This window comes from Podarcis vaucheri, assembly GCF_965113315.1.
Source record: "Podarcis vaucheri genome assembly, chromosome: 9".
NCBI lineage: Eukaryota > Metazoa > Chordata > Lepidosauria > Squamata > Lacertidae > Podarcis > Podarcis vaucheri.
This window is the reverse complement of record NC_138767.1, coordinates 44,662,634-44,689,262: the sequence shown is the minus strand read 5'-3', so window position 1 is coordinate 44,689,262 and position 26,629 is coordinate 44,662,634. Positions and strand designations below refer to the sequence as shown.

The 26,629-nt window shown below is 44.9% G+C and overlaps 1 protein-coding gene and 1 long non-coding RNA gene across 5 annotated transcripts in view; both read right to left on the bottom strand.

Annotated features, from left to right (window-relative positions):
- Nucleotides 1–2,273: 2,273 nt before the first annotated feature.
- NPY5R (neuropeptide Y receptor Y5) lies at nt 2,274–15,916 on the bottom strand. Of its 4 annotated transcripts, none has more exons than XM_082237802.1 (3): nt 15,573–15,625; nt 14,467–14,565; nt 2,274–4,360 (listed from the first exon to the last, which is right to left on the bottom strand). In XM_082237802.1, the coding sequence occupies exon 3, from the start codon at nt 4,349–4,351 to the stop codon at nt 3,029–3,031; it is 1,323 nt and encodes a 440-aa protein (XP_082093928.1). In that variant the 5' UTR covers nt 4,352–4,360; nt 14,467–14,565; nt 15,573–15,625; the 3' UTR covers nt 2,274–3,028. The 4 variants fall into 4 exon arrangements, with proteins under 4 accessions (XP_082093928.1, XP_082093927.1, XP_082093929.1 ...); XM_082237801.1 differs by having other exon boundaries at nt 14,467–15,103; nt 15,573–15,614; XM_082237803.1 differs by having other exon boundaries at nt 14,467–14,530; nt 15,573–15,607.
- A 3,559-nt stretch (nt 15,917–19,475) lies between these two features.
- LOC309540451 overlaps nt 19,476–26,629 on the bottom strand; it is an 11,762-nt gene continuing 4,608 nt past the window's right edge. Inside the window, exon 3 of the long non-coding RNA XR_014223300.1 lies at nt 19,476–19,712. This is a non-coding gene — a long non-coding RNA (uncharacterized lncRNA). The remainder of the gene's footprint in view (nt 19,713–26,629) is intronic.

Genomic DNA, 26,629 nt, shown 5'->3' with positions numbered 1-26,629 from the left:
TGGAGCCTGACTCCCATCACCCCCAGCTAGCATGGCCAGTATTCAAGGGTGATGGGAGATATATGCTGCATACTGTGCGATTACTGAGTATCGATTGGTGCTTTCCTTGCTTGGGGTGGGGTCATCATTAATGCATAATTGCTGTGGTTGGTAGATGGTGTTACCATGGACATTCTCTCTGGATGTTGTCACGTAATCTCATTTCTACTGGTACCGTTTTGCTCTCTCCTTTGCTACTGAGAGTGCATGAAATGGGTGCTCCCTTGCACTAACATAATCACCAACATATCAAGAGCATAAAAGCTGCCAGTCTAGTAGGACCATAGGATCAGGATTTCACTATGTACTAATCCCATGCTGCCTGGATGAAAAGAAGGGATGGCCTGGTAGAAATGCTGCTGCAACATTTTAATGCTCATTCAATTTTCTCATCATTCTGTGTTCGTACACACACACACACACACACACACACAAATGAATGCAAAACAGCATGAAATAATATTCATTCCATCTTGATGTGTTCATATAAATAACAAGTTAGAAAAAGACAATCATCTGAGCATTCATTTATCCATGTTTTTCTTTGTAAGCCTATGGATTTATAAAAATGTCTAATTTAATGAATTTATACTCGACTTGTTGCTATCAGATCTTGCTGTTCTGCTCCCAAATGTCAATTTAATTTTTCATTTAAGACCCTGGATCAACTACCAGTTATCTGTGATGATATTTCTTGTTTGCCAGGCTTTAACTTTGTATTGGATTCTGCACATAAACTCACCACTGTGCACTTAAGGCATGCTGCAATATTGATCAGTTCTTATGTATCAACTGGCTTGGGTAGTTAGAGAGTCTAGACTGTAGCTGTAAGAACATGGTTGGGGGCCACGGATTCTTTTCTTCACTGTGAAATGGTGGTAGATGACAGGAACAGTCCCTAGCATCTTCTACCCCCAATACAAGGGGATACTGCAGTTTCACAGTCTCTGGGAATGAGTTCCATTCCTTATGCTGGAGTACCAGTAATCAGAAAACTTAGCATTGAAAGGTCCACCTACAATCGAAGAGCAGACATGATGGGGCTATGGGATGTTTTCATGGTACCAGTTTGACATCCTTAAACCTATAGTCCCATCTGTCTTTTATTTACACAACCTCACACTTGCCAAGCTAGCATAGAAAGGCTCTGCACGGGGTCTTAGAGAGGCAGCTAGAGCAGAACTGGAAAGCTGTAGCCAAATTGGAAAACAGTCAATGTGATTATAGCACCTCCTGGGGCACAAAGATATGCTTATGCTGAGAGAGATATAATGGGAGATATGACCAAGTTGTCATACCACACTTTAAAGAAAAGATCAGCAACACAGCTCAATTCTTTCAGAAGCAAGACATCCCTTTGCTGAGCTAAACTTTGGTATTAAAGTATAGCTGCTTGATCCACAGTACAGACATACCAAAGTGCAAGGATTTACGTGCGTGCAATCCCACTGAAGTCTCTGATGTGATATAATACAGTAGGCTGCTCCAGAACAGGAAAGATACAGAGTATTTACTTTTTTCTGTCTCCTCTCTCAAAGCTGCACTCCAGCAAAACTAATTAGCTGAATGCTGATTTAAAATTTTTGCCTTTTTTACTGTATATCTATGTGTGTTTGTTGTAAACTGCTTTGATTTTTTTTTTAAAAAATGAAGTGTTATACAATTTTTTTCTAAATAAATAAATAATCTCAAGCAAGAGTTCCCTGATGCATGTGCTTCTATTGTACTTGTCTAAAGCGTAGCTTGCACCCCACATTAATCCTACTCAGAGAAGACCCATTGAAATTAAAGGACATGAGTAACTTAGGTCCATGGACTTCAGTGGATCTACTCTGAGTATGATGTGGTTGAGACAGCCCTCAATATACACAACATGGGTATGTGCTAAAATGTAATGTGGGTTATTTCTTATCATTGTCTCTTCCTTCCCTCTATTGTCTTATTTATATTGCAAGCTTCTAGAGCCAAAAACTCTGATTCAGTAGTACTAAACGAGAGAAAGTCATCATGTATGCACAAGCTTCTTTTCAACCAGATTCAACCAGTTTCTTAAAATAGAAATTATTTATAACAAGCAATAAAGAGATTGCCTTATTTATTCCATTCACACAGAAGCCAACAATTTATTTAAAAAGAAATATTGCCTAAAGAGCAATGGGTTCACTCATGACGACGATACATTGTTCTTAATATTTGATTGTTACCTTGCTAGCAGATACTTAAAACAATGCAATCTAGGTATCTTTGACATGATGTTAAAGCAGCTTTAGAAGGAACTTTGTGGAACTGCATTTTGATATTGCATTTCTGCTTATAGGGTAGCATCCAGTGATATTTTTCTAGAAAAAGAGGTTCTGAGACTCACCATGAACGCCTCTCTCGTTCTCTTATCATGGCAATGGTGCCCACCTGAGAAGTGCAGGAACCGAGTTCTGGTGAAAAAAAGCCCTGGTAGCATCCAACACAGTGCTGCTCCTAACACAAGGATTTTTGACTACAAAGGAGCCCCTCTGTTTCTTCTCTTTGAGCATCCTCTAAATCTGTCCAGGGGATTCCCCCAACCCTCTGGAGCAGATTTGGGGAGCATGGGGTTTATGGGTAGAGGGAGGGGAAGTTCCCTTGCACAAGTCGGAATCCTTGCACTACCAGAAATACTTTGCTGGATGCCACCCATAGTGTACATATTGAAAACGATCTGTTTCTTTTGTACATCAATTAGATGCCTCCTGACAGAAAATCTGACATGAGTGGTTGTCATAGAGGGAATGATGAGAGGATTGTAGATTGACCAGTCAAACCTTGACACCTGGCATGTTTACAAACTGAGAAGTGTTATCAAATCATCCAACCACCGAGTTAACCTTTGCCACATTAAATGGACAAGAGGAACTTTCCGTAACGCATTCCCGCAAGCAGTCAGATGATATGTTTCACAGTTTGAACCTGCGAGGATAATAATTTGTGTTTTATTGTTCCATTTACAGCAGTTTTATGATAATTGTAAGCATGGAATAAGGGCCATCAAATCAGCTTTTATGCCGTTATTAAGAAATCCATATAGAATGGGATTTAAACAGCAGGACATCATGCCCAGCAAATGACAAATACAGTACACCAGTTTAAAATGCTTGTTTGAGATGAGATTGCCATTAAAATCTGTTACAACGTGGAAAACGTGAAGAGGCATCCAACTGACTGCAAAAACTATAATCAGCACCGTCAGTCGGCAGAAAACCTTCCGAGACCTTTTCCGAATCCGAGTGGTGGATCGGGCTATTGTAATCCCATCCTGTGTTCCAGAACTCTCTGGTTTCACCTCAAAGCAGATGGGAATCCCTGGGATGAATTTGCTGGACGAAAGCTGACTTCTTTCTGTCCCTGATGTTTCAGGGAGATCCCCAGAAGTATTGCCCCGATGGTGCCTTAATATTGCTGGCACCACGCTAGCTGTCTTTTTGCTGTACCTCCTCCGATGTTTCCTAACCAAAGTATAACTCCACCTCTCGGAGCTGGAGAGCTGTCCCTGAGGCCCCTGGCTCCTGGGCGCATGGAGGGTTAAGTTTATCATCTCGTTCTCTTCCAGTTTGTTTTCTTTGCCTGACAATCTGGAACTTACGGACCTGTAGACTCTGGTGTGACTGACGGTGAGGCAAACCAAAGGCAAAATGTACTGCATGAGCAACAAGGAAATAGTGAATGCAACCCTGTAGCATGTAGATGGCCAAGACTCCACACACAAGCGCTTGCTTTTCAGTGCTTCCAGGTGGAGATCTTCGAGCTTGTGGAAAACAAGCAGAGGGGAGCAAATGGCTAAGCCAAGAGTCCAGATGGTGAAAATGAGGTAGCAGCCATGTCTCAGTGTCAGGTTACTAGAAAGAGGGTGGCGGATCAAACGGTACCTGACCACAGCAATGGAAATCAGCATCCAGGTGGACAGCAGGACAGACACACATTGGAGGAAAGGCATTACATGGCACATGACTTCGCCAAACATCCACTGATCAAGTAGAACTGAGGTCAAGGTGAAGGGAGAGCAAAAGACCACCACTAGTATGTCGGAAAAGGCCAAGTTGCCAATGAGGAAGTTTATTATGGTTTTTTGCTTGCACTTCATTAGAGCCATGAGGATCAGCAGGTTTCCTATGAAGCCAGCGAGGCTGATGAAAGTGTAAAGCCCAATCAGGAAGTACTGAATGTCATCTACGCTGTTTTTATAGTCTTCCCAGGTAGGAAAATGGGAGCCCTTGGAAGGGGCTGAGTTGTTCTCTGCGGCAAGTGTCCTGTTACTGTAATCTTTGAGGTCTCTGTCCATAATGAAGTCCTGTTTGGAACCAGAAATAGAATGATTATCAGCTGCAGAAACAAGGGCACCCATGCAAACCACATTTCAATACCTAATAAATAAGTGTGGCGCTGTAATTTTACTTATGTTAAGTGGCAAATGTATTCCAAAGAATGTATTCTATCCAAAGCCAAATTTCCCTCTTAAAAATTTCAAAAAACAGATTTTTCTCTCAATCATCTTTCAGAAGCAGCTTTTTAAAAATGATGCTCAAAATGTATTTCCCACCTTTCTCAAGGCAAATTGTAGAACAAGAGAACTAAGATAATACATAAATAATACAAATAACAATACATATCACAATCAGCTAAAAAGGAAGCATTAGTGTAAAATCAACTTAATGGAAATAATTTGCAAAAGCTCACCAAAGTGAAAACTGTTTGCTGACTGTCTAAAAGCAGGAGGCTACTTCAGATCTTGGATGCAACAACCAAACACTGTGCAGTGCCCAACCATAGTACTGAAAACGGTTCATTTGTATGAGAGGAGAGAGAGAACGCAGGCAGGTTCTAAGAAACATCAGAACTTCAACGACAGTCTTTTGTACAGCACATCATAGTAATCTACCATATTTTTCGCCCCATAGGGCGCAACGGCCCATAAGGCGCACCTAGGTTTTTTTGGGGGAAATAAAGAAAAAAAAATATTCCCCCCCCCAGGTGCGGGGCTGGGGAAGCTCGGGCTTCCCCTGCCCCCAGCCCACAGAACAAGCTGCTATTCACAAGCCGTGGGAGAGCTGTGGGACTTCGCGCAGCTCTCCCACGGCTAGCGGAGAGCTGCGCGAAGCCGGAAGCCTGGGGCGTGCTGAGCTCAGCGCGCCCCAAGCTTCTGGGTGCAGGCAAGCTCTCCAATAGCCGTGGGAGAGCTGCGCGAAGTCCCGCAGTTCTCCCACGCCTTGCGAATAGCAGCCTGTTCTGGGGGCGGGGGGCGGGGGAAGCTCGGGCTTCCCCCGCCCCAGCCCTGCACCTGGTGCATCTGGTGGTAACTAGAACAGTGGTTCCCAAACCTTTCCCTCCTGTTGACCACTTGAAGACTGCTGAGGCTCTTGGCAGATGACTTGATGATTTTGATTTCAAATACGATAAAATGCAATACGGTAAAGCGCCATGTTCTGCCTTCAACCACAAATCCACAGAAATGCCATGGACAACCAGAATGAAGCTCGCAAAACACTGGTGATTCACAGATCACAGTTTGGGAGCCCCTCAACTAAAGCATGAACCAATGAGACTACAAAATTATTTTACCAATCCCCCTTTTATTGAACTGAGACTCCTTTTCTCCACCCACACATAGCAGTTAATAGCAGTCATACTTTCTACAATACAGATAATTTGTATTATGCAAAATGTGCTTTCTGCCTTTCACTTCCACAAACATCAGTATTATTTGTTATGGAAGGAAAATTACAGATTGTGTGCAAGCAAGATTTTGGGTACCGCATATGTGTTACCAGTAGCTGTATTATTTGTATTTTGAGGATCAGTATTTTGTCTGCTTATATGTAATTTTTCTGGGATGAAATACCAGTCTCTTTTTTAAAAAATCAAAATAAAATAAAAACCTCACAATAATACAGAATTCCCTGGAATTATTCCAATAGCTGATTCTTCCCACTAGGCAGTAAGCATTAATGTGAAAAAGCTCTTCAGTGGTGTCAAGAGATGGCTCTTGATTTTGGTTACTAGGGTGAAGTGAGGACCTCTTCTGATTAGATAAGGGATTTTGTGTGCAATTAACATGCTGGGGTTGTGAGTTACTTTTTCTCCTATCCCCTTTTGCCTGAAATGGATTGGTAATAAAATACCATTTTCTTTTGCAAAAGAACACCACACATTCCCTGAAGGTTACTGCCTTATATTTGATCATTAACTTCTACAGCACTCTTGAAAAACAAATAGAGATAGATGATATAATTCAAGCAGCCTAAGTTCTCTAGCAGGTGCCTATATTTTGTCAGCATGAAAATTGCTATTGATTGCCTGTATCTCGGTCACAGGCTTCACTAGTTCCCTGCCCACTGTGAAATAACCAGACCTCTTATATACTTCAAACAGCCTGGGATAATTTTTCTAACACCATTATGAAAAATGGGTAGTAAGCATATATTGAATTCTTAAACCTGCTTAGGCGAACAGGGCTAGCCTGAAGGATGTAAGAGATCTGAGCAAACCCAGACTCCACCTTTCTGATTCATGTATTATATTTTCTAATGGGTTACACTTATACAAAGAGGCACACACTTTCTCATGTTCTACTCATTCAAAACCTGAAATCTGCCAAAGGCCAGACAGTGGGGCCATTGCTGTACCAAGTATTTTGCATTTAATAAAAAAAGAGAACACAACTATTTTGTTCTTTCCAACTGATTGAGAGACACTATGTTCTAAAATAACTCTGAATAAAGACTACGAGCCTATTCTCCTGACCATGGCACTTTAGCCTATAGAGGTTGCTTGCTCTTTGGTTTCCAGTCTATGGTGCACCAACCATGCCTCTATACTTTATTTAATTTTCTGTATGCATTAAGAAGTCCTTTTTCTCACGCTTCCCAGCAAAATTATATTCTATGCATGGCAGTGTTTGCATACGATCAACTTGCCATGGTCAAAGAATCAAAACTCACAGGCTCTTCTCACATCTACCATGATGATCTTAATGAGAATAGATTAAGATATGGGTAGGTAACCTATTTTCCATAAGGTATTTGCCATTATACTGCAATTCCAACCATCCTTGACCACTGGTCATCTTGGCTGGGATGGATGTAATTTAAAGTCCGACAACATCAGGAAAGCCACAGGTTTCCCCATCCCTGGGTTAGGAATTTGTGTATCACAAGGAGGAAGTGATCTCATCCATTCTATTTCCAGCCAAAGATCTCTGGGAAGTCAGAAGCATGAAGGCAACAGCTGCTTTCTACTGTTTGTCCACTGTAACTTTTAGATCGCTCTGCCTCCCCTAGTTTATAATATGCCTTAATACTAGCAGAGGCACGTGCCATCGTTTTGAGTAACAGCAACCCTGGCTCCCAAGAATCAGATGTATTGAACATAGATTACAAACCACATATAAGAAGGGCCAAGACATGCTTTTCCACTGCTAGGTCTTTCATGAGGGTGAAAATGTATTCCTGTTATACTTTTGATTTCTGCCAACAGCTTAACATGAATGAATCAGGGGTTGTTTGTTATGGAGATGAGGGATTAGCAAACCACATGGGCTTCTCTTCAGAATTGCAACATATTGTAGTATTATTCATGAATGATACCAACTAAATAGGCAGCCCTTTTACTTACTGTTGCCTCACCTCAGCAGCCAGTCCTACCATTGGACATAGTGGTCACCTCAGGCATCTGATTCTGGGTGTCACAAATTTGGAGCGAAGTGCCATCAATATACAGTGGTACCTTGGGTTACATACGCTTCAGGTTACAGACGCTTCAGGTTACATACACCGCTAACCCAGAAATAGTACCTCGGGTTAAGAACTTTGCTTCAGGATGAGAACAGAAATCGTGCTCCAGTGGCGCGGCAGCAGCAGGAGGCCCCATTAGCTAAAGTGGTGCTTCAGGTTAAGAACAGTTTCAGGTTAAGAATGGACCTCCGGAACGACTTAAGTACTTAACCCAAGGTACCACTATACAGATCATACCTAGCTCTGGCTCTCTGTTCTATCTGAAACTGGAGATGTGGTTGAGATGTTAGACCAGTGCTTAAAGGCAGTGATGGGCTGGATGTGGGCCAATAAACAGAAGCAGAATCTTGAAAAGACAGAGGTGTTGTGCGTCCTCATTTCTCATGTCTAAGAGGTGGGGAGACGGCCTGCCCTGGATGCGGTTGCACTCCCCTGGAAGGAGCTTGGAGATATTCTTGGATTTAACACTGTCATTGGAGTCTCAGATGACTTCAGTGGCTAGGAGTGCCTTTTTCAGCTCCAGCAGGTTCACCAGCTACAACCTCTTTTGGACAGAAATGTCTTGAACTCCATGCTCTGATAACTTCTTTTGCAATATGCTCAATGTGGAGACATTCTACCCTGGCACCTGAGGTTTCACTTTCCTGATCTTCCAGATCTCTTAAAAAAACACCTTTCAACTGGAGTTATCACTGGGGTCATATGCACTTACTGGCACAGATGAGAAAGCGGAAAGATAAATTTAATGTAACAAATACATGGATTCATTCAAGTTTGGCCCATTCTGTGTCTTACTTTCCTCCATGTTGCTTCTGGGTAGTTTATATGGTACAGTTAGCTACTACGGGAGACGAAACCATTGTTTTTACTCATGATGTAAAATGCCGACTGGCAGGAGAGGACCTATTTCTTCTCTTACAGCTTTTTTTGGGGGGTCTTTCTTTTCCTCCAGGTTCAAGCAAACAGCATATTTATCACTAGGCAATCCCCACTGCAGCAGACAATTGCTGTACCCAGTTCTGTCACCTTTTTAAAAAGAGATTTTGGCATCCCTGAAGTCTGCTGGGATCGCTTCTCTCTCCCAGATTTTTTTGATGAGCCTGTGAAGTTGTTGTGTAAGTTCAATTTCACCCACTTTGAAGATTTCAGCAGGTATCCCATCAGGTCCACTGGCTTTGTTGTTTTTCACTTGGTTAATAGCTGTACACAACTCTCCCAGATTTGGAGATACTGCAAGCTCATCTCTAATTTGTTTTTGCGGGATTTGTGAGAGGACCTCAGCAGCTATGGGGGAGTTGTGGTTAAGGAGATGTTGGTAGTGTCCTTTCCAGCACAGTGCAATAGCTTCTTTATCTTTTAGAAGTGTGGTACCATCTCCTTAGGGACGCGGGTGGCGCTGTGGGTAAAAGCCTCAGCACCTAGGGCTTGCCGATCTAAAGGTCGGCGGTTCGAATCCCCGCGGCGGGGTGCGCTCCCGCTGCTCGGTCCCAGCGCCTGCCAACCTAGCAGTTCGAAAGCACCTCCGGGTGCAAGTAGATAAATAGGTACCGCTTACCAGCGGGAAGGTAAACGGCGTTCCGTGTGCTGCGCTGGCTCGCCAGATGCAGCTTTGTCACGCTGGCCACATGACCCGGAAGTGTCTCCGGACAGCGCTGGCCCCCGGCCTCTTGAGTGAGATGGGCGCACAAACCCCAGAGTCTGTCAAGACTGGCCCGTTCGGGCAGGGGTACCTTTACCTTTACCTTTACCATCTGCTGAGCGTAGGGGGGGCATGTGCCATGATTTATTGGTCCATAGATGGTCTTTGTGGCTTTAAAGAAACTCTGTGCATCATGAGTGTCGGCTAAGTGCTAGATCTCTTGAGCTTTTTTTTTTATCCACCAGGTGTTTTTTAGTTCTCTGGTTCTTAGCATTGGCATATGGTTTTTTTCCTTAGTGGCACAGTTTCTTTCTCTTTGCCAGATCTGAAATGCCTTCCTTTTCTTGTCAATCATGGCATTCAATCTCACTGTCATTCTCATCAAACCAGTCCTCATCAAACCAGTCCTGGTGTTTCTTGGTTTGGTATCCAATAGTTTGTTCACAGACTGCAATAATGGATGTTTTTAGCTTGGTACAGTGTTCCTTGATGTTATTAGGGAATTCTCAAAGCAGATGGTCCTTAAGAGTCATTTAGAAGCAATCCCGCTTAATGGGAACGTGAAGGGCTTGAGTGTTCATTTTGTGCCTTGGTTTTCTTCCCTGAAGCCTGCATTGAGGTATAATCTTGATAGCCATCGTGGCGCGCATTAGTTGGTGATCTGTCCAGCAGTCGTCGGTGATCGTCATAGCTCTGGTAAGGAGCACATCACGTTGATCTTTAGCACGGACAATAACATAGCCGAAGAGGTGCCGGTGGTTTGACCGAGGATGCCTCCATGAAGTTTTAAATTTATTTTTCTGTCAAAAGAGTGTTTTGGTAATAACAAGGTTGTGCGCTGCACATATCGTCAAAAGTAAGATTCCATTCTGGTTGCTGTTGCCAACTCCTTCTTTCCCAATAGTCCCAGGCCAAAGATCAAAATCTTACCCAACTCTTGCATTAAAATCACCCAGAAGGATAATTTTATCTTCCTTAGGCGTCTCTGACAGGATGGTATCCAGCTGAGAGTAAAAATTTTCTTTACTGTCTTCATCAGCATCCAGTGTTGGTGGATAAGTGCTTATAATAGTAGTCTGTTGGTTTTTTGTGAGCTTTATTCGAAGGGTTGAAAGTCGCTCATTAATGCCAGTAGGGACTTCTGACAGGAGCTTCACAAGGTCGTTTTTCATAGTGAAGCCTACCTATGTATTTAATGTTCTTGTTCAGATAGACCTTTCCAGAAGAATGTGTAGCCTCCTTTTTCTTCCTTCAGTTGTCCCTCGCCTGCTCTTTGAGAGTCTTGAAGCGATGCGTTTAGGACGTTCGCTGTCTGTGTTATCTGACAAAGTCCATATATTCCATGTTCCAAAGTTCAATTGTCTTTTACGACCCCTGGGTGGTGACCCCACTGGGCGCGGTAATCCAGTCAGGGGGAAAGGGAGGCAGACTATGTTTAGGGCACAGTTTCCAGCCCCTTCCCCTTTTCAGGGTGAGCAGAGTGGATCCTAAAAAGGGCTGCTCAGTCATGGATACAGCTGCTGAGCCGCTCAACTGCCTCATTCCTTGAGTCAGAATGACTGACCACCCATGTGTCGGTTCATGACTAGGGGCTTCCAGATTTCACATTTCTGCCTCTGTAGCCATTTAGTGATCGTCATGGGGGGGGGGAGGGCTTGCGGGGGTTGGGTTGGGTTTTTGGAAGATGCCTGTGTGTGAATTTGTTTTATGTGTAGAGCAGTGTTTTTCAACCACTGTTCCGCGGCACACTAGTGTGCCGCGAGATGTTGCCTGGTGTGCCATGGGAAAAATTGGAAAATCCGAAAGATTTTAAAAAAAAAAAAAGAAGTCAAATTTTCGCCCACTAGGCAGGCACCGGACTGTGTCCACCCTATTTTCCATCCGTCCTGGGTGGGGATCAGATCAGATGGGATCGGATGAGAGGGGACAGGCGGTCCACTCTCATCCAATTCCCCATAGAGAGCAGCAGGGCTCTGACATCTCCCTCTCCGCACACAGTGGTGGTGTGCCTCATGATTTTTTTCATGAAACAAGTGTGCCTTTGCCCAAAAAAGGTTGAAAAACACTGGTGTAGAGATCAGGGCACGCTGACCAATGCACAGTCTTTGCAGTAGGGCTCTGTTCTGATGGCATGAGTAGTCACGACGAACTGGTGGATCCTATCTGCCGCAGCCTTCATCCGCCTTCACAGCCGTTGTAACACACTGCTTGTTATCATCCGCCTGTTCTGCCATTGAGGACTTCTTGGATCATTCTTTGTCTAGCTCCTTCCCTGTTATGTACTAAGCTTGGATCCTAGAACAATAGGCAAGTAGGATCCTAGAATGCAAGAACTGATTGGCTTGCAGGAAAAGACTAAACAGGCTCCAGGAGGGAAGCAGAATCAGCCAATCAGACGGGATTCATCGTATATAAATAATGTATATAAAGGCCTGAGGTTTGGGGGGAAAATTCAGTCACTGTTTTACAAGCTGCAATAAAGAGCATGAAATCACTACAGGACTCTGAGCATATTTAATTTTCTTTGACCTTACCGCCTTGGGTGACCCTGCTGGGAGTATGAGATTCCCAACGGCTTCACTCACAAGGGTCATAGGAATGTGCAAGCCCACTCACCATGACAAGTGAGAGAAATGAGATAGATTGCACTGAGCCCTGGTCTCATTAGACAAAGCGTTCCACCAAAAAGGCTCTGGCTCTGGTTGAGAACAGCTGGATATGTTTTGGGCCAGGGACCACCAGTAGGTTGCTCTTAGATGAGCGTCACACTCATGGGGGTGCATTGGAAGATAATTCCCACAGATAAGAAAGGTCACTGACTATTTAGGGCTTTAAAGATTAGCACCAAAACCTTGAACCTGATTCAATACTCCACCTGGAGCCAATCCAGCTGATGAACAACCAACTGAATGTGGGCTCTCCACAAAGTCCAAGTAAGAACTCATGCATTTTAGACCATTTGGAGTTTCTGGAGCAGTCTCAAGGGTAGCCCTGCATTTCTCTCTCTCTCTCTCTCTCTCTCTCTCTCTCTCACTCTATCACATTTATACCCTGCCCTCCCCGGCTCAGGTGTACAGCAAGTTAAAGTAGTCTAGTCTGCAGGTGACTACTGCATGGATCACCATGGATAGGTTGGAAAGGGACAGGTACGGTACCAATCGCCTAACCTGATATAGATTAAAAAATGCCAGTTTGGCTACATTTGTGACCAATGCCTCCATAGAGACAGAAGCAGCCAGGATCACACCGGGACTCCTGATGGCGGCTACAGGTGACTATATCGCCCCATGAAGAGCTGGGAGCAGGCAAACTGAACCAAAATCATTCTGGCCCAGCCATTGGATGATTTCATGGATAGAGATTCAGCCGACTCCGTTTCCTCCATCCCAGCACACCCACCTAAAAAGTGGCCTGTATATCCAGGGTAGCATCTGGCCAGGGCCATGAAGCAGTAGATCCATAATGTTTGTGGTCAGATCTGTGGTTATGTACAAGATATTTGAATAAAGGGTGAATTTGGGGTTCCCCAATGCAAAAAGCGTGAGGATCCATGGGCCATGGTATGACCAGGAAGACCTGGATCCGAGTTTTATGTGGTGCAGGCTGTGCCCCTGGCTATGCTGTGTGATTTGACGGTGATTTAGGGGTGGCCCAATGCAAAAAGTGTGAGGATCCATGAGGATCTGTGTTTCAAAACCACATTTTTGGGCCATGGTATGACCAGGAAGCTGTGGATCCATGATTTTTGTGTTGCATGCTGTTCCCCTGGCCATGATGTTTGATCTGATGATGACTTTGGGCTGATCTTGTGCAAAAATCATGAGGATCCATGAGGATCCATGCTTCGGAACCACGTTTTTGACCAGGCAGGCATGGATCTGAGTTTTTGGTGGTGTAGGTTGTGCTCCTGGCTATGATATGTGATTTGACGGTGAGTTTGGGTTGGCCCGATGCAAAAAGCGTGAGGATCCGTGAGGATCCATGAGGATCTGTGCTTCAAAACCATGTTTTTGGGCCACGGTATGGCCAGGAAGCCATGGATCCGTGATTTTTGTGGTGCAGGCTGTACCCCTGGCCATGATGTTTTATCTGATGGTGACTTTGGGCTGATCTAGTGCAAAAATCATGAGGATCCATGAGGATCCGTGTTTTTTAACCATGTTTTTGCGCCCCTGCGGCCCCACGAAATAGTGGATGCATGATTTTTTTTGATGCTGTCTACAGAGCAAGACATGGTCTACAGTATCATGGTGGTTTCATAGAATCATAGAATCATAGAATCATAATTTGAATGAAAATGAAAAAATCATATGAATTCACGAGGATCTGTCTAGATCCGCCTTTTACCTTCTTCCCTTCTGGAGCTAGGACTGGAAGACTGTTTTTTCTGAACCCTGGATATCTGTTGCTAAGCAGTGGATGACACTGAGTTAGATTGCCCAGTGGTCTGATTTGGTATAAGGTACAGTGGTACTTCAGGTTACATACACTTCAGGTTACATACGCTTCAGGTTACAGACTCCACTAACCCATAAATAGTGCTTCAGGTTAAGAACTTTGCTTTAGGATGAGAACAGAAATCATGCAGTGGCGGAGCGGCGACAGCAGGAGGCCCCATTAGCTAAAGTTCAGGTTAAGAACAGTTTCAGGTTAAGAACAGACCTCCGGAATGAATTAAGTACTTAACCCGAGGCAGTGGCGTAGCATGGGGGGTGCAGGGGGGGCCGGCCGCACCGGGCGCAACATCTGGGGGTTAGGGGGCGCAAATCCACGGGTTAGGGGGCGCAAATTACTTGCCTCGCCCCGGGTGCTGACAACCCACGCTACGCCACTGACCCGAGGTACCACTGTATTGTTCTCGGTTTCTATACATTAGCTATACATCCAAAAAGCCAGCACATAAATACTTAACAATTTATTCTAACAACGCGGTGCTAAGCATATCTGCTCAGGAGTAGCTCCTAGTGGGTTCAGTGGGCTTTACAAATAATCTTTAATTGTGAATCTGCCAAATGGATTACAACTAACCTGTTGCACCACCGCGACTCCAGAAGGCAGAGTTCCTGAACGCTCCGTTTAAGAGGAAGCCTGGCTGATATTCCCCAAAAGAGCAATAGTTTGATTTAGCTTTAGATAAAACACGAAACGTGGGATAATTAGAAACCGATTGGCAGCCAAGTCAAGCACAAGGCAATTAGTGACGGTTTGGCGCATTACGCCTTCGCCCGCGGCGGAAAGTTTCCACCTTCTTCTTCTTTATATAAAAAAAGAAGATTTCCCACTTCTATTTCAAGCAAGGCTGAATAAAGTTGGAAACGCTCATTATCTGAAGGACGCCGGAAGAGAAGAAGTTCCTTAACCCCCTAATATCCAAAGTAAGGGCGTTTTCAGAGAAGGGTTCCCCCGTCTGGGTCGCGCGTTGGAGGGCGTTGCCAGGGGCAGGTGGAAGAAGCAGGGCCCGGAGATCCTCGCCCCTGCTTCCTCCCCAGGGCCGCCTTCTCCCCTTCATCCACCACCTAACCGCGCGGCACTGCAGACCGCGGAGGGAGAAGAGAAGGCAGAGATTCGATCTGGCACGGAGTCGAGTTTCCTGGGTTCCTGGTGCGAAGAAAACGCTCTTTCTGGAGCTTCTGGGCGCACTCAAGCTCTCCAACCGATGGGCGCGCTGATAAGTGTTTTGGGTTTAAGAGGAAAAATGGGAAAAGGCGGGTTGTTGACAAAGCGGTTATGAATCTAAAAGGCGCGGCGATGAAACCGCCGTAGGCAGCGACGCGGGGGGCCTTGAGCCAAAGCTACGGAGGATCGGGGCTGCGCGTCTTTCTTTACTCGCCCTGCGCGCCTTCCTGGGGCACGGCAGCGGGGCCCTGTCTCGGCGTCTCCCCCGGACCCCGCTCCCAGCGCGGCCCTTTCCTGACCTCGCGCTCGCTCCGGAGGCTAAGCTCGGCTGCCAGAAACCTTCCGGCAGCAGCGCCCCCCGAGCACCGGCTCGCCTTTGGGGCTCCGCGTTGTGCCTGGTTTGGGTCTATCAAAAGCGCCCCCAGGCAGCCAGGAAGAAGCTCTCGCCGGCCCGCTAAAGCTGCCTTGCACTTGGGCATCTGCCTTTCGAAACGCTTAGCGGGGAGAGCAGCGCTTACCCGGGGTCTCGAGGTGCTCCGCGCCGGATGGGGAAGAGCCAGGCTGCCCGTTCCGCGCCCGCTCGGTTCCAAGGAGATGTGCGCTGCTGCTGCTGCGCACAGCGCGCTGCCTTGCCTGGCCCCCCGACCGCAGCGTCTCCCTCGGCTAACTTTCCGCCGGATCGATCTCCCTTCCTCTCTCCGCGTCGATTTCCCAATTAAGATGCCGAAGGGGGGTGGGAGACACCAGCCGCCCCTTGCCTGGCTGCGTTTTTTAGGGTCCGCTGCTGCAAAAGCTGCCGGAGGTGGAGACCGGCAGAATCCTCGGGCTGTAACTTCTGCTATGGTGGCATATTGGATAAGTTGGTCGTGCGCGGAATGACCTGCCTGGCAAGTTATTCACACAGGAGATTTATCACGTTTGAAATAAGTCTTCCTCTTCCTCTTCCTCCTCTTCTTTAAGATTTGTTTCACACTTTGTGTTACTAGGAAAATACCGTTCAGCGGTGGAAGGAAGGATATTCCCTTCCCGTTTGGACTGCCATGCAGTTAACCTGTGTGAGGTGAGCTGTGGTTGCTTTAGTAAAGAGGGAGATACACTCTGCATATCCTGAACAATCCCCCTTCTCTCTGTCATTATTTCTACTGTCCAGAGCGGAGTCCTGGTGTTAAAATGACGTTCCACAGCTGAGCTCTGTGTCAATTTAATCTCTGCATTTCCCGATTTTATTTCATGAAAAAGGACTTTGGCTTTTCAGCCAAAATGTTTATATATACACGAAGCCAAGCCAGAGCACAACTAAATGCAGCACAGCCATCTTCTCAGAAAAACTCTTCACAAGCTCAAGAGGTCAAGACACAAAAGCTTTAGCAACTAATCTACACTTAATGACCCACCCAGTGGTATTCAGAATATCACTCATGAAATCACTCAAGATATCCCTCAAGTAATTAAGGAACAAAAGAAGAAGAGGCACACTAATCTAGGAACTTCCTCTCTGCCCAGAACGTTGGAGGCTATACACCACACCCCTCAACAGTATTTATAGGAACTCAAACACCAGATTCTGCTCTGTTCCAGTAACAAGAAGCCGAAAGCACCAGCCTGAAGATGACGAGTGAGACCTCGTCGAAACGTCGCACAGACACCCCGACTCTTACACGGGAAGACACCCGAAGACACCAAAACCTGCATTCCTGTACCCGTGAAAATCTACGAAAGCATATATATATATATATATATATATATATATATATATATATATATCAGCATGCATGAATATGAATCATGACACTAATAATCTATACCTAGGGTGGGGAATGCCTTGCTCTCCAGATGTTGCTGGACTTCACCTTCCATCAGCTCCAGCCAACATGGCCAATGGTCAAGGATGATGGGAGTTGCAGTCTAGCAACATCTGAAGAGCCACAGGTTCCCATTCTTCATCTATATCAATCTTTGCCAATGTGGTACCCTCCAGATGTTTTGGATACACCTGCCCCAGCCAACACAGCCATACTGGAACTGATGGGAATTGTACTCAAAGACATACGGAGAGCATCAGACTGGGGAAGGCTGAGAAATGCAATTATTTCATGCTAGTTCCTTTGCAGTAGAGCAGGCATAGGCACAGTTGGCCCTCCAGATGTTTTGAGACTACAATTCCCATCATCCCTGACCACTGGTCCTGTTAGCTAGAGATGATGGGAGTTGTAGTCCCAAAACATCTGGAGGGCCAACTTTGCCTATGCCTGCAGTAGAGTATTCCATGTTGGTATTTGTGTCTTCTTTAAAGCACCCCTTGCAATATAATTTCTTTTCACCTCTATCCTTGATCAAGAAGGTGGGGGCTTCTATAATTGTGGGCAATTCTTTCCTTCAAGTTAATTGTCCAATTATTTTGAAATGTTCATATAGGGTAGAAGAGAGACCAAACCCACTAATTGACTCTGGCCTTTCAACTTCTGATTTATGGATGGATGAAAGCAGTGGTGCAATAACAAAGGGAAATGCATACTTTGTCAGGGTTCACATAAGGAGTGGGCTTCAAGAGCTCTTGCATAAGAAAGCATTCAAAAGAAATGCTCTTTTTATTTATTATGGTGTTTATTTTAAACATTTAAAACATTTAGAATGTATGTACAATTGTACTTTGGTTGTCGAATGGCTTGGCTCCCAAACAAATCGGCTCCTGAACGCCGCAAACCCGGAAGGAAGTGTTCTGGTTTGCAAACATTTTTTGGAAGCCTAATGTCCAATGTGGTTTCTGCAGCTTTGAGTGCAGGAAGCTCCTGCAGCCAATAGGAAGCCACACCTTGGTTTTCAAATGGTTCTGGGAGTCAAACGGACTCCTGGAATGAATTAAATTTGAGAACCAAGGTATTCTCATTCTTATCTCAGAGTGGTGGTCCTTTGGTAGCCAAAGTGGTAATCATCCCCACACAAGAAGGAGGGATCCAGAGGCTTGGCGAAACTCCCAAAGTTTGTTGAAATACAAAAGGAGGGTGGGAGGGTTAGAAGAGAATTCTGGGCATCAACCCCAAAAACAGTCCAATGAGGAATGAGCATGCTCAGTGGCTGCAGAATGCAGGGTGAAGGAATGCGAGAAAGGGAATGAAATGAAGTATCTGCAACAGGAGCATTCTGTACTGAAACATTTTTCATAGATTCAGATGGCCAGAATCTCAGCAACACTGCACTTTGCAATGTGACAGATGCTCTGTAAAGAAAGCTGAAAAAATAAAATAAGGTTTCAAAGGGTCAGAAGATCAGGGGGCTTGCTCAAAAGGGAAGAAACTAAAATCCAAGTCCCACTTGTTTGTGTTTTACTACCACTGTCAGAGGCAGTATGCCTCTGCATATGAGTTGGGAATCACAGGTGGTGAGAGTGCTGTTACCCTCAGGCTCTGCTTCTGGGCTTCTCATGGGCATATCTGGTTGAACACTTTGGGAATAGGATTCTGGACTATATGGTCTTTGGCCTTGCGGTAAGAATTTACTTCTAAACCAGCTCTCAATAGTTCATGCCCAGGTGAGGGAATGACATTTAAAGAAAAACACAGCCAAGAGAGAGAGATGAGCTCAGCATCCACTAGGGACCCAGTTTATTGAGAGATAAGCTATTGCAATAGGAACAGTTACTCAAACCAGTAGTTCAGAGAACCACCAGTTAGGAGAACTGTGTTTGAGACACATTTTAACACAGCTTTTATAGGGTTTTTCGCTCATAGAATGTATGCATGAAAGGGCAGGTCACAGGTCAGGGAGCTAAAACTGTCTTGCTTGGCTTCGTTAGCTCATTCCATCTTGGGTGCCCCTTGGCATCTTAGGATTTAACATTTTACTCACTTATTGTCCTTTTTCTTGACATCCAGACCCTCAAAAAGTCCACAACCTACAATTTCTATAGTTTCCTATGCCTGGAAGGATTCAAGGTAATTTCACATTAACATTCCATTCCTAAACTATGCAAACAGCACTTAGAAAGATAGGAGGTTCGGGGCTGAGAAGTCTACACGGCATAGAAATTAGAACATTGATGCATAGGTTCCAGTATAGAGTGTAGATGCAGGGATTACAAAAGTACATACATTTTTAAAGGTAAAGGTAAAGGGACCCCTGACCATTAGGTCCAGTCTTGACCGACTCAGGGGTTGCGGCGCTCATCTCACTTTATTGGCCAAGGGAGCCAACGTACAGCTTCCAGGTCATGTGGCCAGCATGACTAAGCCACTTCTGGCGAACCAGTGCAGCACACGGAAACGCCGTTTACCTTCCCGCCGGATTGATACCTATTTATCTACTTGCACTTTGATATGCTTTTGAACTGCTAGGTTGGCAGGAGCTGGGACTGAACAACGGGAGCTCACCCCGCCACAGGGATTCGAACTGCCGACCTTCTGATCGGCAAGTCCTAGGCTCTGTGGTTTAACCCACAGCGCCACCCGCGTCCCTGACATCCATTTTTATTCAATGCTAAATTCTATACATTCTATCAAATGCTAAATGGGTTAACTAATTTTATAACAGCTTGATCCAGCAGGGCTCATGTTATGTTCTTGCATTTCTTCTGGCTGAAGTAAAGCCATGGCGATGACTATAGTCTTTATTCCCCCATCCCATCAATGCAAGCCATTAAAGAATCACACTTTCCTGAAGTTCTGCTGAAACAAAAGGTCACATCATTATTACAGGAGACGTCAAGGCAGGAGTGTGGAAAAAGCTTTATTGAAAGGGGTTCTTTTAGAGAAGTGCAAAAATGCTCGGTTACACCCCTGTCAAGGGGCTGTTTTAGGGACTTCTGAATATTTCATGCTGAACTTAGCCTGAACTTTAGATTATACGTTCTGTGACAGCTCTGCCGTTTCTTTCTGTGAAGTTAGAAGTTGCTCAGTGGAACATTTGCGACTTTTATACCACAGCCAAAGGAACAGAAGCAGTGCTTGTTCTGAAGTGTGGGATGTGGCCACATCCATACCTTACATTTAAAGCACTATGATAGCACATCAACAGCCGTGGCTTCTCTCCAAAGAATCCTGAGAACATATCTATTGTTCTCATGGTGGTTTATGACTTATTCTTCCCAAGAACCTTTGGGGGTTGTAGATCTGTGAGGGGAATAGAGGGCTCCTTAAGATTCCCAGTACTTGTAACAAACTATAGTTCTCTGGATTAATTGGGGGAAGCCATGACTTTTAAAGTGGTGTTCATTGGTTGGTTGGTTGGTTGGCATCCATCTGTTTTGGAAGACAATGGAAGAATGTAATTTGTTAGAAGGTTGCAGCACCTGCTGTAGACACTGATACAGGAGGGACATGTTTTGTTGCAGCTGGGGCAGATGAAGTGATCTAGTTGTGCTGCTGCAAATGCAGCATGGTGTTTCTTCTCTCTGTGCTCCTAGCAGCAGTCATTCCTCCTCCGGTCACTGCTATGGATTGCACTGCAGTCGCCAGCAAGGGATTCCCACATGGTGGGGTTGATGTTGCCAGCCTTCATGCCATGTTTGCAGGCATCTTATTAACACAGAGTTTGTCTGCCAACAGGCCTGGGGACTGAAGCCATCTCCCTGTAGAGCACATCCTTGGGGATCCTGCCATCTCCCATTCTGTGGACATGACCAAGCCAGCAGAGAAGTCACTGAGACAGGAGTCCAAACATGTTGGGAATGTGAGCTTGGGAGAGCACATCTTTGTTTCAGACTCTAGCCTGCCATGTAATGCGGTATAAGTGTGCTTTAGATGTGTGGTGTGACTTCTGTTTAAAAGCACCGTCTCTTTGTCTGTTTAGGAAAGTGCTGGGTACATAAGATACCTTCTGAACATACTGTATGGGTCTCCCAACTTTTACAACACAATCTATGTAAGTTTACTCTGGAGTAAGTCCATCTGTGCTCAAGAGAACATGGTTCCCATTCTTTCCCCAGACCACTTGCAAATTGCTAAGGGTATAAAGTGGACTACCTTAGGATCTCTCTGCGTATTGTAGCAATTATAATGTGCTGTGCTAAATACTGTATGGTTTTTTAATTGCATTTTATTGCTTCAATTATTTATTATACATTGTATTTTATTATAAGGGAGCTGGGCATGTTTAGCCTGGAGAAGAGGAGGTTAAGGGGTGATATGATAGCCATGTTCAAATATATAAAAGGATGTCACATAGAGGAGGGAGAAAGGTTGTTTTCTGCTGCTCCAGAGAAGCGGACATGGAGTAATGGATCCAAACTACAAGAAAGAAGATTCCACCTAAACATTAGGAAGAACTTCCTGACAGTAAGAGCTGTTCGACAGTGGAATTTGCTGCCAAGGAGTGTGGTGGAGTCTCCTACTTTGGAGGTCTTTAAGCAGAGGCTTGACATCCATATGTCAGGAGTGCTCTGATGGTGTTTCCTGCTTGGCAGGGGGTTGGACTCGATGGCCCTTGTGGTCTCTTCCAACTCTATGATTCTATGATTCTATATTGCTTTTATTGCAATACAATGGAATACAATGTCAGAAATAAAAAGAAGCAATAAAATGCAATTATTAATTCCTGTATTGCAGGGGGCTGGACTAGATAACCCTTGGGTCCATTTCAACTATGATTCTATGAATTAAAATCAATAGGAATATTTAATATGATGAATGTGTCAACTTGTGTCTTCAACCTGAAATCCACAGCCCACCCAGATGATGCTTGTGGACGACAGCTTGGGAACTGCTCAATAGAGCTTACCTGCATGTAAGTGTACAGTGTTGCACCCTAACGTCGTAACTTTTTTTTTTTAATAAAAAAAAGTCAATCTATTTCTTTTTATTGCTAGATTTTTTCCTGGTCTACCTGAAGGACAAGAGGACACTTAATACTGCTGAAACTTCTACTCAAATCAGTAAGATAAAACTCTGAATTAAACTGCAGAATGCATTATCATAAAGCCAATGAATATTAGTTCATGTTTGCTAAACCCAAGACATTTAATTTATCTGTCTCTTTATTTCTATTGTTCAAACGAGAGTGCAGATGCAGGCGTTATGTAGCCAAAATGGTGGCAAAGTGGAAAAGTGAATTGTCAGGAGACTTGGGTGAATGGCAAAGTACAAAAAAGGCACTTAGGGGGAAATAGTTAAAAGTAACAGGTAGAGAGGATAACCCAATGAAGGCTGAGTGTGTTGAGTCGCTGTGAATGCTGGCTGACTGTTGGGGTGGGTGGGAAACAAAAAACCAGGCAAGAGATCACAGAAATGAAAGAAATCATAGAATTGTAGAGTTAGAAGGGACCCTGAGGATCTAGTTCAATCGCCTGCAATGCAGGAATAATGCAGCTGTCCCATTTGGGATCGAACCCACAATCTTGGCATTATCAGCATCGCACTCTAACCAATTGAGCTATCCGGGATGGATTAGAGTGTCTTGGATGAAGGTATAGCTGGCTGGCTGGAACCCTGAACAGAAGCACTCCACACTGCAATGTTTGTTTCAGGTCACACTTACTTTTTAAAATTATTATTACCAAAGGAGGTCAGGGTGATATACACAAGTTTGTTTATCACCACAGCAGCCAAAGGGCAGTCTGTTAGGCTGACAGAGAACGCCTGTGTCAGCTTAAGTCATGCAGTGAGCGAGATGGCTGAACAGGGATTTCAAGACCCGTTTTCCTAGTCCATTAAATCACAACTGGGTGTTGAATCCTACCCCGGCAGCCCAAATAAGAAAGTGTTGCAGCATTCCCAAAAGTAATCTGAGTCTCATTTCTGTGGGGAAGAAGCTTCGCAGCTTCCACCAAGAACAGCTCTCACCTTCTTGCTGCTTGAATACAGTGTTCAAAGGGTACAGCCATTAAAGCTTTAAAGTCATGATAGAAGAACTGTGTGTAGACTTGAAGGGACTTCTATGGATGAAAACAAACATTTTGTGCCCAGAAATTAATAGGGAAGCAGCTTGGATGATGGAATAGTGGTGTTGTGTGCTTGCGCTGAACAAATCTCTGTCATCTGCTATATTAGGGGGGTTCTGCTCCTCTGCTGTGCTCACCAACCAGCTTCCAGTGCTGCTCAGATTCACTCTGCTCTGACCTCCTCTTTCTCCACAGCTCACTCCCCGGGGTGGACTTTGGTAATATGGCGCCCAGAGTGAGCCCAAAATTTGGTGCCTCCACATGGACTTTCTCAATTGTGGATCTTCTCAATTTTGCGTCCCCTCGGCTTGGTGTATAGTTAGCACAGAGGCACACACAGAGCTGGGCTCTTCAGGTGAAACATTTTATAAATTCTTTGTGATAGCCATCGCAAAGGGTTCCATCACACTATTTTGCAGTCTTCAAATGTCACTCCTGGAAGTTCTGTGCATCTCTCTGAAGTCCATGAGACATGCAATACTATGCCCACTTAACTTGGGAGTAAGCCCTATTGAACTCTGTGGGATTTGCTGCTGAGTAGATGTGTATAGGATTGCACTCTTAGACTTAACCAGGTCTAATCTGAAGTGAATCCTATTCTCGGGTGAGTAGAGGATTGCAGTGTTTGTCATTATGCAATGCAAATCTACCCCCTATCCTATATGCAAATATTGGGAGTTTATATTTCACAACAGCAGCTACTGAGAGGTTTTTGGTTTTAAATAAAAATATGGATGCAACTGGATTAAGTTTTCAACTGTTTAATTTTTCAATATATTCCCCCCGCCCCACAGGGAAAGCGCAAAACCATTAGTGTGCTTCACTCAATAAACCTTCAGATTACAATTTTCCACTGAAGCGGACACATCAATAGGCAGGAATCTGTTTGAGAAGGGCTGGGAGTTATAAAAGTATGAAGTTTTAAAATGCATGGTAGACATTAATTACAAGGCTAATTCAATGTTCCTTAATGCCTAGAAAAGAGCAATACATTCTTGATCCGTTTTGCCTTCCTAATTATAGATTGTTGGATGCTGATTTTATTACGAACTTGGCACTTTTGGGCAGGATTTCAAAGCCCAGTTTAATTAAAGCTGCAATGTTGTGCACACTAACTTGGGAGTAAGTCCCATGGAACTAACTGAAACCTACTTTGGAGAAAACATGCAGGGGATTTGTCTGCACAGCAACTTAATTATCATTTGGTGAGTTGGGGGGGGGAGGAGCAGAGCGCTCATGGGGGTGCCGTCCCATGAGATTCTGCTGCCCCAGGCGGCTGCTTCAGTCCACCTCATGGGTGAGTTGGCACTGCTTGCTGTGAGTGGTCAGATGGGGAGGAGGAGTGGGAGGAAATGGGAGACTTGGGAGGAGACCCAGCAGGTTGGGAGGCAATGATCAGGACCCAGGTAAGGAGTCCAGTGGATGGTTAGGACAGCAACTGGTCCAGGTGTCAATGGATACTTTGCATACTGCATCCCAACCAGCTAACTTGACTCCACAGCCACCCCTTGTTAGCAAAGAACCATTCTTCTCAGGAGAGGTGCCTATGGATAAATCGGGCGGCAAGCTAGCCCCACCTCTATCTCCAAGGCAATGAAGGCAGCCTCAGTGGCATGAACACAGTTTGCACACTCAGCCTGCTTGAAGGAGCACCCACTTGCTTGCCCAGTCTTGAGGTTGGGGACAACCACACAAATGACCATGTCCTCCCCACTCTGCAAAAGGAGAGCTTATGGGACATGGCAGTTGTTTGGACAGCATCTTAGCTTACACCTGGCCATGTACCTTAATGCTCTGCTGTGCCTTCTGACTTTGTAACATGAACTATGTTGGGGCACTGTAGTGAATTTTGGAACAAGCATCATACTCGAGCCAAGAGTCCAAATGCTGAGTCTGAAACTGGGAGCCAGGACACCTTTGTACTTCTGCATTCATAGCTTCTGCATATACACACTCTCTGTCCTCCATCCGAACAAACAACAGTCATTATCAGAGATCAAGGACACCTTCTCACTCAAGGAGGGTGAGGGTGTGAACCAAGGCCAGTGAGGGGGCTGGCCTGGAGTTGGGGCTTTTGGCCCATGAGCCTGAGTTTCCCACCTCAGCTATAAAGGGAACCCAAAAGAAATTTGGCCAAGACACTCTGCACCACCTGTTTTTAAGGTTTAGAATTTGTGACAGAAGCTGAACCTGGACAGGACTAAAGCATGGCTGGCAATAGCAAGATCTTCCTTCTCCAGAGAAGGATGCAGCTGGTGCACAAACAAGGCTATGGAGAAATGCTCAGAGTTGCAGTTGGAACTGAACATCCAGGAGCCAAACCATGTCTAGGAGCACCAATGAGTTTTTAGGTGCACAATGATCACCCCTTGCTCGATATCAGTGAGATACTAAAGTTAAATCAAGATATTAGGCTTTAGTTCAGTGGTAGTCTGTGTGGTTACCCTCAAGGGGTTATTGGGCTAGAACTCCCATCAGCCCCAGCTGGTATGGCCAAAGGGCAGCGATGATGGGAGGTGTAGTCCAGAAACATTGGGAAGGCACCACATTGACTACTCCTGCTTCAGTTATCCCAAACCCGCCTCAGAAGCAACTGCATGCAGTCTAAACAGGGCAACCAGAAGCAAAGGGGGGACTTTAGAAAATAAAATGAGTTTGGCTTAATATGCCAGTATGAAAAAGCTGGGCTAGTGAAACACCCTCACCTGACCACCCTAGGCCTTATGGATATGCTCTCCACGTACTGCATCTGGGTTAAACGCAGCAGTCAATCTGACATTTTCTTTCCTTTGCCAGTTATTGTTTAATCAATAGTCTTCTTCCAGGAGCACTGAGATGTGTATCTGTTTAGTATCCTGAGTCTGTTGGGAGTATGACTGATAATTATTCACGGCATTCATCCGGCAATTTGAAATGACAAGCTGGCCCTTGGCTTGGAGCCTGCCACAACAGCTAAAATACAAGGTGCTCTCAGGCGGATTTCTTTTTGTTTTCTTTCTTTAAAAAAAATGAATGGGGGGCCTTGGACTCGCAGCTTCTGAAGCGTGAGCCACCAATATGCAGGATCTATTCTGTTTTTCGTGGGTGTCAAAAATCAATATTTCTCTTACATTTTAACTTTGGCAGCCAAAAACCACCTTTCTGCACCAATCACAACAGTCACATCCACGGGCATCAAACTTCTGCTCTTTTCGCTTTGCTAAGCCTGGCCTGGGGAGTTCTGCACACAAGTTCAATGAAATGGGCTCAATATACATACAGCTGTATGCTGTGACCAAGGTGCAGAGCTACTGGTGTCCAGAGGGTGGCTGCATGGCTCTGCCCTATCACATGGGCTGCAACCACAATGGGCAGACCCGAATATGATCCAGCATCAGCTGCCTGCCTCAGGATGGGTCTCAGAAGGAGGTGGGCAGGGGATGCAGTCCCTCCTTTCCCTGCTCACTGAGATGCCCTGTACCACGAGGGAGCAGACCTCTCAGGGAGCACAAGCAGGATGGCTGCTGCTGCCACCAGAGCGTATCACAAACTAAATAGTTCTGTATGTGGTTTACAAAAATTCATTGACAGTAATCAACACCACCTAATACTTAAGAGTTTTAAATGATATCTACAATGCCAAAATCATAGTGACACACACAATTCAATATATCAAAGTCAAACATTCCAAATAGAAAACTCTTGTCTTTGTAGTTGTCTGCTGTA